At 63.3% G+C, this 13,319-nt stretch overlaps 1 protein-coding gene across 1 annotated transcript; it reads left to right on the forward strand.

The window, feature by feature from the left end:
- The first annotated feature begins 775 nt into the window (after window positions 1-775).
- On the forward strand, window positions 776-12,519 carry EEF1A2 (eukaryotic translation elongation factor 1 alpha 2). Its single transcript, XM_030914492.1, has 8 exons — window positions 776-1,030; window positions 2,265-2,479; window positions 4,068-4,247; window positions 4,979-5,275; window positions 6,777-6,927; window positions 9,790-10,046; window positions 11,366-11,600; window positions 12,106-12,519. Exons 2-8 carry the CDS (start codon window positions 2,336-2,338, stop codon window positions 12,231-12,233), a joined length of 1,392 nt encoding a protein of 463 aa, XP_030770352.1. The 5' UTR covers window positions 776-1,030; window positions 2,265-2,335; the 3' UTR covers window positions 12,234-12,519.
- Window positions 12,520-13,319: the final 800 nt, after the last annotated feature.

The raw sequence follows: 13,319 nt of genomic DNA on the forward strand, positions 1-13,319 counted from the left end.
CCCTGACCTTGGTCTTCACACAACACATGGCCCCCTTCCTCACATCCCACGTTGGTCATTACCCGCGGGTGCCCAGGACCTCAGGGACTCCCCACTTCCTACAGAGCGTGGCCCGGTCTTTGGCTTGGCATCCTGACCCCATGTGAGGACAGCCGCAAGGCGCTGAGGTGCACCGGGGTGGACGCTGGGCGGGGGCCTGGGTCTGTCTGGATCTGACTCGCCCTTGGCTGGCGCTGTTTCCCAGCAGCAGCCGGCGGTAGGCGCACCCGGAGGGGAGGGTCCCTGGAAGATGTCAGTGGGTCTGGGAGCGGGCTTCCGGCGTTCCCTGCACCGTGGGACCAGCCTCTGGGGGAGGGTGGTTCTGCGCCGGATGCTGGGGGCCTTCGTGGTGCGCCCAGCAGGGCAGGCACGTGAGGACAGGGGCTGGAAACCAGCAGATCCCGGGGTTCCACCCTGAGACCTGCACCCCCGGGCCTCATTAGGGAGAGCCCCTCAGAGCCGGGCTTCGGTGGTTCTTGGGCGTCCCTCATGAGCAGCCGGGGAGGGGCCGGTAGACCCAGGCTCGTCTCCCAGGCTGCAGCCCAGCTGTTCCCCTCCCCCGCCTGCCGGCTCCGGTCCTCGGCGTCTGCCCCGTCCCCGGGGACCGCTTTTCGCGGCTGAAGCGTGTTCCTGCCCCGAGCTAGCTCTCGCCCCGTCTCCCGGGCCCGCCGCGCTCTCCCAGCGCGGTCTCCATCCCTGTCCCTCCCTCCCGCCGCCTCCCCGCCCTGCCCCCCGCCCCGCCCCCGCCCGCTGCGCGTTTCTCTCCCGCCTCCCGCGTCGGTCTTTGCAACCCGCGCCTCCCGCATCCCTCGCGTCCCCGTGGCGCCCGCCCGCGCGCGTCCGCGCCCCGCCCCCTCCCGCGCGGTTCCGCATTGGCGTGCTGCAGGGCGCGGTGCACTGCGCCGCCACCGTCAATAGGTGGACCCCCTCCCGGAGATAAAACCGCCGGCGCCGGCGCCGCCAGTCCCTCTGGCTGAGACCTCGGCTCCGGGTAAGGACGCTCGGCCCCCGGGCCTCCGCCCCCGCCCCCGTCTTCCGAAGAGGGACCCCCGGGGCCGGTCCCGCGGGGCAGAGGGCGGCCGGGCCCGGCACCCGCCCCCGCCCCCGCGCGCGCCCGGATTCCGGCTCCCAGGGGTCCCCGCGTCGGCCGGGCTGGGCCGGGGGTGGGGGGCGGCGCGGGGCGGCGGGGCCGGGTCCGGGGCGGCGATCTCCCCGTAGCCATGACCTTGGGGCCACGGGGACCGTGCGAGCTGGGGGCAGGGTCTTCAGTGCCAGGGGCTGATGGGGTCGGGCTTGGGGCGCTGGGCCAGAGGACGCTGAGGGAGGTGGTGAGATCTGGGGGCCCTGGCCTCCCCACCCCCACCCGTGTTCCCACCCCAGGGTGGCTTCTGTCCTCATTGCCTCCCCCAGCCGCCTGTCCCCAAGGAGCAGCGTGGGTTTCTCCACTGACCTCTGTGATGGGACGGGGCTGTGACCCAGGGCCCTGAGCAGAGGGGAGGGCGGAGGGAGGGTGCCCCCTATATCCCCACCGGGCCGAGGGCAGCTCCACCTGACACTTGCTGGGCTTGGCTGGACCGGGTCCTCCTTCCTCGGGCTGGAACAGGGACCCCCACCTCCTGGCCGCTGTCTGCCCCTGTGAGAGTCTGGGGGGGGTGGCGCGTAGAGCTATTCTGGGTCTCTAATCTGGGCAGCGCATCTCCGTCGGGGCTCCGGCCCAGCCTGCCGGGCAGGGATGAGGGGAAGATGGCGCCGTCCCTGCCTGAGGAGGGGAGTGGGGAGCAGTGGCCATCTCTCCCCGGTGGCAGCGGGTGGGGGTGGGGCGCCGTGTCCCTGGCCCTGCCGCCGGGGAGGGGAGCGAGCGTGGAGGACAGGGCGCTGGAGCGCTGGGCAGGTGACTCATCACCCCGCTTTGCTGGTCACGGACGTACCCAGCCCGGCACTGCGTGGTCCTTCCAAATGGTGGCTAACCCCTTCCCAAGGAGCGGCCGGCGGGCTCCCAACGCCCAGTTATTTACAGCAGATGGGGCTGACTGGGCTCAAGTGTGGGGTGGCGGCAGTGCACAGCCTCTACTTGCCCTCGCCAGGCCCAGCTGTGGGTGAGGGCCCTTCCCTCCCCACCAAACATGGGGGCTTGGTTTGTGGGCAGGGATGTGTGCCCAGCCTGTGCCAGGACAGTCTCTGCTGGTCTCTCCCCTCTGGGCTCCCCATCACCTGTCTCCCCACAGAATCACTGCAGCCCCCCTCGCCCTGAGCCAGAGCACCCCAGGTCCCGCCAGCCCCTCACACTCCCAGCAGAATGGGCAAGGAGAAGACCCACATCAACATCGTGGTCATTGGCCATGTGGACTCCGGCAAGTCCACCACCACAGGCCACCTCATCTACAAGTGCGGGGGCATCGACAAAAGGACCATTGAGAAGTTCGAGAAGGAGGCGGCTGAGGTGAGCTCTGGAGGCTCTGGTCTTGGCCCCCTGAGAAGGAACCCCCAGCTCCTGTGGTGGCCAGGCTTGGCATCTCCCAGCCCCAGGACATGTGGCTCAGGAGACCTCCAGGGCAGGAGGGACCCCCGCTGTGGGGCACTCAGGCCTCACAGGGTCCAGTGGGGCAGCCCCTCTTGCGGAGAGCTTGGTGGGGGAGGGGTGGCCATCGAGCGGCCGGACTTGCCCTGTGGTGAGGGAGATGACCAGGGAGGGTCCACAGAAGGCTCTGGAACTCTGCCACATTGAGCTGGGGCTGGAGGGCCCTAGAGCCTTGCCCCCTTCCCCCCAGGGCCAAGGCTGGGGCTGGAGGTGGTGCTGCCCTCACTTGTCCCAGGGCCCTGCCAGGACGCACGCTGCTATTAATAGCTGATTGATGGGCAGCTGGCCCGTCTGCTCCATTTTCTTGTGCTGGGCTGTGGAGGGCTGCTGTCCAGTGCAGCCCTGGGGTGGGGGTCCTGCATGAGGCGGCCCTCTGGCTGACCTTTTGAAGCGGTTCCTCTTTGGTGGTTGAGACGGTGGTGGGGAGCCGCCATGAGTCGGGGTCTGCTCTCTGGCCCCCCTCCCTTGCCCAGGGCTCTGGGGAGAAGCCCACTTCTGGGAGGGCCTGTGGGAGCTCTCACCTGGATGACGAAGGTGGAGGCCAGGGCCCGGGGAGGGGGGCACTCGCTGTCCTGGGCTGAGTCTCTGCCCTGGTGAGGTGGGTGCTCTGAGCTGCACCCCTGAGTTTGGGCTGCATCACCCTTTACCTAGCCTCGTCGGGAGAAGGCGGGGGTTTCAGAGGGCCACTGGTTCAGGCCCCAGCTGGGTCCCGTCTGGGTCCCCTCCAGGCTGGGCAGCCCCTTGTGGGGCAAGAGTCCAGTCTGTGCGAGGCCCTGGCGGGGAGCTATGCCCAGCTGGGTAGTGACCATCGCTGTTGCCCTGACTGCAGCCCGTCCCCTTCTGTGGGGGTCTCACTGGCTAAGGCCCCCCAGCTTCCCGTGACCAGCAGAGCGAGGAAGGGGAGGAGAAGCCTCAGAGGGGTGGGGAGGCTGGAGCAGCGGGAAGGAGCTGTGCAGCCAGGCCCTCCTCCTGACCTCATTCCGTTTTCCCTTCTCCTCGCCTTAAAATAAAATAACACCGAGGGTTGTTTATCTGACAGCCCCAAACACGGTGGTATTATTGGCCTCTGGCTGAGGAAGGGATCTGGGGGCGTCCGCAGCTTCAGATAAAGGGGAGCCCTCGCGGGGGAGGGGTTTATCCCATCTGGAGGCTTTGCTCGGAGAGCGGGCGGCTCCCAGGCCCTCGCGCCACCTGCTGGTGGACGTGCGTAGCCGCACCCATTCCGGAGCCGGTGCGGAGGCCGGCCATGGGGGCAGGGTCTGGGTGCGGGGTCCAGACGGAGTGGGCCGGCGTTCCAGGACCCCGGCGGGGAGCAAGGGGGTGCTGGAGCCCATCTCCCGCCTCCCGCGGCCACTCTTCTGTGACAAGCAGCTCGCACCGCCAGGGACTCCTCGGGTCCCAGGTCTCGCCCTCAGTCGTGACCCTCACCTGTGGCCCTCACCTGCTCCAGATGGGGAAGGGATCCTTCAAGTATGCCTGGGTGCTGGACAAGCTGAAGGCGGAGCGTGAGCGCGGCATCACCATCGATATCTCCCTCTGGAAGTTCGAGACCACCAAGTACTACATCACCATCATCGATGCCCCCGGCCACCGTGACTTCATCAAGAACATGATCACAGGCACATCCCAGGTGAGCAGGGCACAGCAGGTGGGGCTGGGGAGAGGCCGCTGCACCCTTCAAGGGACACTGGGGGCCCCTGGGATCACTGGGGTGGTGGGGTCTCCTGTGCTTCCTGTGAGGGCAGGGGACCTCTCACCTGGGCCACCCCTCACCCAGTCTGGGTGAGAGACCCCCCCAAGAATGAATCCAGGGCTCTGGCATCTGAACCAGTGCCTGTGAGGACACCCAGCCAGTGTCAGAGTCCCCAGACAGACGGGGGCAGATGTGGACATGGACACACCTTCATGCACAGAGGGGCTAGAGGCCAGGATGGGGACAGTGAGCAGTGGGCAGAGGTGCCACCAGCCAGGCCCAGGACTGTATGACATTTCAGGGCACTCACAGAGATGCACGGGCACCCCAGACACAGCATCCTTCAGATAGCAGGACACATGCCACCACCTCCAAACTGCTTTGATAACTGTGACCTCAATCTCTCCTCAAGTGAGGAACATGACCAGAGAGGCTGAGTGACTTGTCCAGGGACACACAGCCCACTGGTGGTGGAGCCAGGGCTGAACCTCGGTCCCCTGACCCATGGCCTGGCGATGAGCCCCCCACACTGCCCTTGAAGTGGGGACCCCCATGTCTCCCTCCCCAAGGCCCCAGTGGGCTGCTCAGGCCCCAGCCCACTGCCCGGAGAGGCCTGTGTCCCCTGCCGGGCAGGTGGGGTGGGGCTCACTGTGTCCCCCGTTGGGCAGGCGGACTGCGCGGTGCTGATCGTGGCGGCGGGCGTGGGTGAGTTCGAGGCGGGCATCTCCAAGAATGGGCAGACGCGGGAGCATGCCCTGCTGGCCTACACGCTGGGTGTGAAGCAGCTCATCGTGGGCGTGAACAAAATGGACTCCACGGAGCCAGCCTACAGTGAGAAGCGCTATGATGAGATTGTCAAGGAAGTCAGCGCCTACATCAAGAAGATCGGCTACAACCCGGCCACCGTGCCCTTCGTGCCCATCTCCGGCTGGCACGGCGACAACATGCTGGAGCCCTCCCCCAACGTGAGTGGTGGCTAGGGTGGGGCGGGCCACACGGGCTGGCTGGACCCCCTGCCCCAGAGCGAGGCACCGGCAGGTGGCAGGGGGAGGTGGAGGGCCTGTCCCAGGGAAATGCAGGTTCCCCACGAAACCTGCTGGGTTTCCCTAACTGGCTCAAGGCCTGGCGGGGGGCCCCATCCCCCCTCAGCACCGGGCTTTGCTTCTACACTCATCCTCCCACATGGCTGGCCAGAGCCAGGGCCCCATCCCGATGTCAACACAGCAGGGGCAGTGGCCTCCAGCACGGCCCATGTGCTTGGTCTCCAGAGCCCTGCCATGGGGGTGGTCGGTTTCATCTCTGCCAGGGCATTGTCCTGGCTCTGGAAAACATGCAGGGGCTGCGGGCTGGGCCGTGGGGGCCTCCCCGGCTGCCTCCCCTGGGCTCTTGGAGCAGGATTTGTGCAGCTTCTGGTCTGGCTGGGAGGGCTAAGGGTTGGCTCTTGGCTGGTCAATTGGGAGCTCAGCTGGCAATCTGTGGCCCAGGGACTTTGCCTTGGCTGGAGGTGATGCGTAGAGACACTTGCAGAACCTGAGACTGTGTTCCAAGGGTTCTCCAAGCCAGAGGAGACACCAGAATGGCCGCCACTGGGCTCTGCCAGCAGTGTAGCTGCCAACAGTGAGGGTACAGGTGTGGAGTCTAGAGACAGCGGGGAGACAGACCAGTAGCACTGAGCCCAGAGCTGAGGTCTGGGGACAGAGCTGAGAGGGGCTCCCCCAGCCCCGCCTCCATCTCATGAGGCTGGGTGTTGTTTACCTGTGATGACATTTTCCTCACAGGGTATCATGTGGTGAACGCCATTCTCCGCCTCTCCAGGGAGGCCTCCAGCCATCAGGGACCCCACACTCCCCTCTGGCCTGAGCTGCTAGGTGGCCCATGCTTATACAGGCCCTGGGGAGCTGGGGCACAGTGCTGCTGGCTCCCTCCCCTGCTCCCTGTTTGTGGCAGGTGGCCCAGAGGGAGGCTTCGTGGGGGAGTGGGGGCTGCACCAGGAGAAGCTCCGGACAGGGCTGTGCCAAGCTTGGAGGCAGCACGGTGTTCAGGAGCTAGGGTGGGGCGAGGCTCCCCCTCCAGCTCTGTCCCTGGCCTGGCCCTTGTCCAGACTCAGCATCCTCCTAGTCAAGTCACCTGCCCTGCCTAGAGCTGATGGTCAGGGGCCTGGGCCCTTCGGGGCTTGGGGCTGGACTGGGGGTTTGTTCACAGTGTCAGCAACTCCTGAGCAGCCTGGGCTGGGAAGGGTGCTTTACCTCTTTGTCCTCCTCCTTTTAAGAGGGATCTCCTTCCCAGGGTCCCTGTGATGCTGGGGCTATGGGCTGGGGAGGAGCAGGTTGGGGAAATTCTTCATCTTAAAGGGCATGAGGCAAGTTTAGCCTGAACAGCAGGATTCCTAGAGGTACCCCGGGGACCCTGAGGGTGGGGAGGCCACCAATGTCTCTGTAATGGACTGATTTTCTCCCTTCGGTCCAGATGCCGTGGTTCAAGGGCTGGAAGGTGGAGCGTAAGGAGGGCAACGCAAGCGGCGTGTCCCTGCTGGAGGCCCTGGACACCATCCTGCCCCCCACGCGCCCCACGGACAAGCCCCTGCGCCTGCCACTGCAGGACGTGTACAAGATCGGCGGTGAGCAAGGGCGCCGTGCTGGAACTCCTGCTCAGCCAGTTCTTCCTGCCCTAGACCAGGGGTCCCTATGAGGCATCTCAAGACTGGGCTATCTCCAGTCTCTCCCCTTACCACACACTTTCTGGGGAAGAGTCCATCCCACATCCATCCATCCATCCACCCACCTCCTCACCCATCCATCCTCTGTCCATCCATCCATCCATCCATCCATCCATCCATCCATACATCCACCCACCCACCCACCCATCCATCCACCCATCCATCCTTCTCTCTATCCATCCATCCATCCATCCATCCATCCATCCATCCATCCATCTCTTCATCCATCCATCCATCCATCCATTGTCCCACCCATCCATCTTGCTCTCTATCAATCTATCCACCCATCTTCCCACCCATCCATCCATTTATCCATCCATTGTCCCACCCATCCATCCTTCTCTCCATCCATCCATCCACCTCTCCATCCATCCATCCTTCTCTCCATCCATCCATCCACCTCTCCATCCATCCATCCACCTCTCCATCCATCCATCCACCTCTCCATCCATCCATCCACCTCTCCATCCATCCATCCATCCATCCATCGTCCCACCCATCCATCCTTCTTTCTATCCATCCATCCACCCATCTTCCCACCCATCCATCCATTGTCCCACCCATTCATCCTTCTCTCTATCAACCCATCCATCCATCTTCCCACCTATCCATCCTTCTATCAATCCATCCACCTATCTCCCCATCCATCCATCCATCCATCCATCCACCCACCCACCCACTCACCCACCTCCCCATCCATCCATCCATCCATCCACCCACCCACTCACCCACTTCCCCACCCATCCATCCTTCTGTTCATCCACCAATCCACCCACCTCCCCATCCATCCATCCTTCCATCCATCCATCCATCTCCCCACCCATCCATTCTTCTGTCCATCCATCCATCTATCCATCCATCCATCTACCCATCCACCTCTCCATCCATCCATTATCCCACCTATCCATCCTCTCCATCCATCCCTCCTTCTCTCCATCCGTCTATCCATCCATCCATCCATCTATCCATTGTCCCACACATCCATCCTTCTATCTATCCATCCATCCATCCATCCATCCATCCACTCATGCACTCACATACCTCCCCACCCATCCATCCTTCTATTTATCCACCCATCCACTCACCTCCCCATCCATCCATCCACCCACCTCCCCACCCATCCATCCTTCTATCCATCCTTCTGTCCATCCACCCATCCACCCACCTCCCCATCCATCCATCTATCCACCCACCTCCTCATCCATCCATCCTCCATCCATCCATCCATCCATCCATCTCCCCATCTATCCATCTCCCCATCCCTCCATCTATCCACTCATCCACTCACCCCCCTCCCCAGCCATCCATCCTTCTGTCCATCCACCCATCTACCTACCTCCCCATCCATCCATCCATCCATCTACCCCCACTTTCCCACCCATCTATCGTTCTCTCCATCCATCCACCCACCCACCCACCCACTAACCCACTTCCCCACCCATCCATCCTTCTGTCCATCCACCCATCCACCCACCTTTCCATCCATCCATCCATCCATCCATCCATCCATCCATCTCCCCGCCATCCATCCTTCTCTCCATCCATCCATCCATCCATCCATCCATCCATCCATCCATCTATCCATCCATCCTTCCATCTCTCCATCCATCCATCCACCCACCCACCTCCTCACCCATCCACTTTTCTGTCCATCCACCCATCCATCCCTCCCTCCCCATCCATCCATCCATCCATCCATCCATTTCCCTACCCATTCATCCTTCTGTCCATCCACCCATCCACCTATCCATCCATCTACCTCTCCATCCATCTGTCCATCCATCCATCCATCCATCCATCCATCCATCCATCCATCTCCCCACCCAGTCATCCTTCTCTCCATCATCCATGCATCCATCCATCTCATCCATCTGTCCATCTCTCCATCCATCCATCCATCCATCTTCCCAAGAAAAGAAACCATAAACAAATCTGAGACCCCAGAGAAGGGGCACTGATAGGAGACCCCCAGCCAGGGGGCTGCAGCCAAAGATACTGCAGGCATCTCTGTGTGCACAGTGGGGGCGTCATGCTCACCCCAGCACAGAGCACAGCCCACAGGCTCAGTGAAGTCTGCTGGAGGCTACAATGGGCCTCCATCACAGCCCTGGGAGGTGAGGGTGGAGACCTAGTAGCCTGGGGGAGACAAGACCCCCTTGTGGCAGCTGCACAATTGGTGTAAGCAGATCCACGAGAAATGCCAGGGACGCTCAGGTGCCACTGTGCCTGTGCTGCGTCTGGCTGAGAGGCCCCTTTAATGATAGAGACCTGCAGCCTCCAAGTGGGGCCCAGAGAGCCCGCAGGGAGCAGGGAGCAGGGCGACCAGGCCCCAGGCAGGAGCAGTCCAGTGGTCTGGCCCACACTCACAGGGAGGAGTCCTCAGACAAAGGAGGGGTCCCATAGTGCCCTCTTTGAGGGAAAGTGCTCCCCGGGGGCATGGATGGGACCCCACGTTCAGACAGCCCCTCTCTGCCCATCCTCCCCTTCTCTGCCCCTGTGGCTTTTCCTTGGGTTCCTGGGAACTCTGCTGTTCAGCCTCTTATCTCTCCAGCTGGGTGGGGCAGCCCTCACTTGCCTTGGAATCTCTGGGTCTGCCTTGTCCCTGGCTTCCCCCTACACTCCGCCCAGTGTGGCCCCAACCCCCAGGCCTGTCGGGGGGATCCAGTCCCAGGCTTTGTTGGTTTCCAGGCTCTGTCCCCTGAATATCCTGCCCCAGCATCCTCTCGGGCCCTGCCTTCCCCTCACACCCCGTCCCCTCTGCAGGCATTGGTACGGTGCCCGTGGGCCGGGTGGAGACAGGCATCCTGCGGCCGGGCATGGTGGTGACCTTTGCACCGGTGAACATCACCACTGAGGTGAAGTCGGTGGAGATGCACCATGAGGCTCTGAGCGAAGCTCTGCCCGGTGACAACGTTGGCTTCAATGTGAAGAACGTGTCGGTGAAGGACATCCGGCGGGGCAACGTGTGTGGGGACAGCAAGTCTGACCCGCCGCAGGAGGCTGCTCAGTTCACCTCCCAGGTTGGGGGCCGCGCTGGGTCTAGGGGGCTGGCGCCTGCTGGGCAGCAGCAGGACTGTCCTGGGTGAGGCTGCTGTCGGCAGGTCACCTGGTGTGGGGAGAAAACAGACCCTCAGGCTGGGCGCAGTGGCTCACGCCTGTAATCCCAGCACTGTGGGAGGCCGAGGTGGGTGGATCATGAGGTCAAGAGATCAAGACCATCCTGGTCAATGTGGTGAAACGCCGTCTCTACTAAAAATACAAAAATTAGCCGGGTGTGGTGGCACGCACCTGTAGTCCCAGCTATCAGGAAGCTGAGGCAGGAGAATTGCTTGAACCCGGGAGGCGGAGCTTGCAGTGAGCCGAGATTGCACCACTGCACTCCAGACTGGGCAACAGAGCGAGACTCCGTCTCAAAAGAAAAAAAAAAAAAAAGGAGAAAGGACCCCCATTCCACCGAGGGGCCCCCGAGCATTCAATGGGGGGAGAAATCAGTTCTGGGAGGGGTGCAGGCCCTATGGCTCCCAGCCCCTGTGCAGTCCCGGGTCTGCTGTCCATGCCACACCACTGGGCTGCCCAGCCTTTAAGTTCCTACATTCGTCCTGGAAATACACTTTTGTTAACTTCCTGCCTGAGACATCTCTGTCATACTTTTATTCTCTCCAGTTTTCATTGCCCCCTCTTTGCTGCTCTCGTCATATTATTATTATTATTATTATTTTTTTGAGATGGAGTCTCGCTCTGTTGCCCAGGCTGGAGTGCAGTGGCATGATCTCGGCTCACTGCAAGCTCTGCCTCCCAGGTTCAAGTGATTCTCCTGCCTCAGCCTCCCCAGTAGGTAGGATTACAGGAATGCGCCACCACGCCTGGCTAATTTTTGTATTATTAGTAGAGACGGAGTTCTGCCATGTTGGCCAGGCTGGTCTTGAACTCCTGACCTCAAGTGATCCACCAACCTCGGCCTCCCAAAGTGCTGGGATTACAGTAGGCGTGAGCCCCCGCGCCTGGTCTCTTCATATGATTTTTGAAAGTGGCTTTATTGAGATACAACTGAGATACAGGAATTGAGGTCCAGTTTTGTCACCCCCCTGCCTTAGTTCCAGCCGGGGTTGGCCGCGTAGGTGCTGCCCCTGCCCCTTCAAAACAATGGATCTCAGTTGTTTATCTTCTGCTTAATGAGGATGTTGAGGTTCAGGTCTGGGGGCTGGGTCCTCCAGTCAGCACTCCGGGGCGAGGAACCCGTGGAGGGGAGCCGGATGACTGGGCCTCCCAGCCCTGCTCCGGCACCCTCCTGGTGCTCACCGAGGATGTGCCTTATGGCTGCCTGTGGCTCCGCTCCCAGGTCATCATCCTGAACCACCCGGGGCAGATCAGCGCCGGCTACTCCCCGGTCATCGACTGCCACACGGCCCACATCGCCTGCAAGTTTGCGGAGCTGAAGGAGAAGATTGACCGGCGCTCTGGCAAGAAGCTGGAGGACAACCCCAAGTCCCTGAAGTCTGGAGACGCGGCCATTGTGGAGATGGTGCCGGGAAAGCCCATGTGTGTGGAGAGCTTCTCCCAGTACCCGCCTCTCGGTGAGCCGGGGTGGTCCGGGGAGGTGCAGCCCCCAGGCGGTGGCTGATCCAGGCTGAGGGCAGAGGACTGCGGGGATGGGGCGCTGGGTGACAGCAGTGGGCCCCCTTTCCTGCGGAGTTTGGCCCAGAGCCTGGCAGGAGACCCACGGCCTCCGTGTCACTGAGTGCAGGTGACCCTACCTGGAGGACCTGGGGTGGGTCCCGTGTGCAGACGAGGCCCCAAAAGTGAGGAAGGCCCCGCGAGTGAGGAAGGCCCACAGTCATCCAGTGGCAGCGTTAGGGCTGCCCCTGCCCCGTGGCCGCCCCGCAGGCCGTGGAGCAGCCACCCAGGCAGGGCTCTGGCGAGGCCGGCCGTCCTCACAAGGGCGCGCTCTGCGCTAAGGGTGTTCCGAGGACGTTCCCGACCCGGCTTCGTTCTGTGGTTGCGCCCTCGCCCGGCGAGAGCCCTTGGGGGGTCGGTGGGACGAGTCCTCCGGCCCCGCTCACGCGCCGCCCCCGCCCCCAGGCCGTTTCGCCGTGCGCGACATGAGGCAGACGGTGGCCGTGGGCGTCATCAAGAACGTGGAGAAGAAGAGCGGCGGCGCCGGCAAGGTCACCAAGTCGGCGCAGAAGGCGCAGAAGGCGGGCAAGTGAAGCGCGGGCGCCCGCGGCGCGACCCTCCCCGGCGGCGCCGCGCCCCGAACCCCGGCCCGGCCCCCGCCCCGCCCCCGCCCCGCGCGCCGCCCCGGCGCCCCGCACCCCCGCCAGGCGCATGTCTGCACCTCCGCTTGCCAGAGGCCCTCGGTCAGCGACTGGATGCTCGCCATCAAGGTCCAGTGGAAGTTCTTCAAGAGGAAAGGCGCCCCCGCCCCAGGCTTCCGCGCCCAGCGCTCGCCACGCTCAGTGCCCGTTTTACCAATAAACTGAGCGACCCCCCGGAGCCGTGTGCGCCTTCTGCTGGGGGGGGTGGGTGGGCCCCGCCCCGCCCGCGCTCCCCGGAGCCCCTCCACGCCCAGGTGGCCAGCCCAGCATCTTCTACCCCCTGCCTGGGGACCCCAGGGTGAGCGCTGAGCGCTGGGTGAGGAGTGCCTGCTGTCCCCCAGGCCGTGGCCCAGCACCAAGCTGGCCTGGGTGGCTGTGAGGGGCTTCGCCATGGCTACCCAGCGCAGAGAATGGTCCCTTCAGATCCATAGAACGGGGCTGCGGGTTTTGGGATCTCTGGGGGCCGCATGAGAGTTGAGGGCTTCTCCACCCAGAGTGACTGTCACACACACTCATTCTTCCCGTGGCCCCGCACTTCTGGTCTCACTCTCCTAAGCTGGTCACCTGTGGCTGGAGTCCGTACCTGCCCATCCTGCTCCTGGGTCCAAGCCTTCTGTACATGGTTGTAGGAACTCCAGCTCCTGAAACTGAAAGACTGGTGACTTCAGTCGTGGGCTGGGGGCTTTGGGTCTTCCCTGGGGTCCCTGGTCTCTCTGGGCTAGAACCTGCCCCGACCTTGGCTGGCAAGGGTGGAAGGGTGGGGAGAGGGGAGGACAGCTCCTTTCCACCCCTCCCTGCTCCGGGAAAGTGGCCCCGCTCCACAGCCAGTCATGCTGCAGCAGGTGAGGGTCGGGTGGAGGGTGGGCAGGTTCCCTGAGGATGCAGAGGAGGGTCGGGTGGAGGATGGGCAGGTTCCCTGAAGATGCAGAGGAGGGTCGGGTGGGCGGTGGGCAGGTTCCCTGAGGATGCAGAGGAGGA

This window comes from Rhinopithecus roxellana, chromosome 13 (assembly GCF_007565055.1).
Source record: "Rhinopithecus roxellana isolate Shanxi Qingling chromosome 13, ASM756505v1, whole genome shotgun sequence".
NCBI classification, from domain to species: Eukaryota; Metazoa; Chordata; class Mammalia; order Primates; family Cercopithecidae; genus Rhinopithecus; species Rhinopithecus roxellana.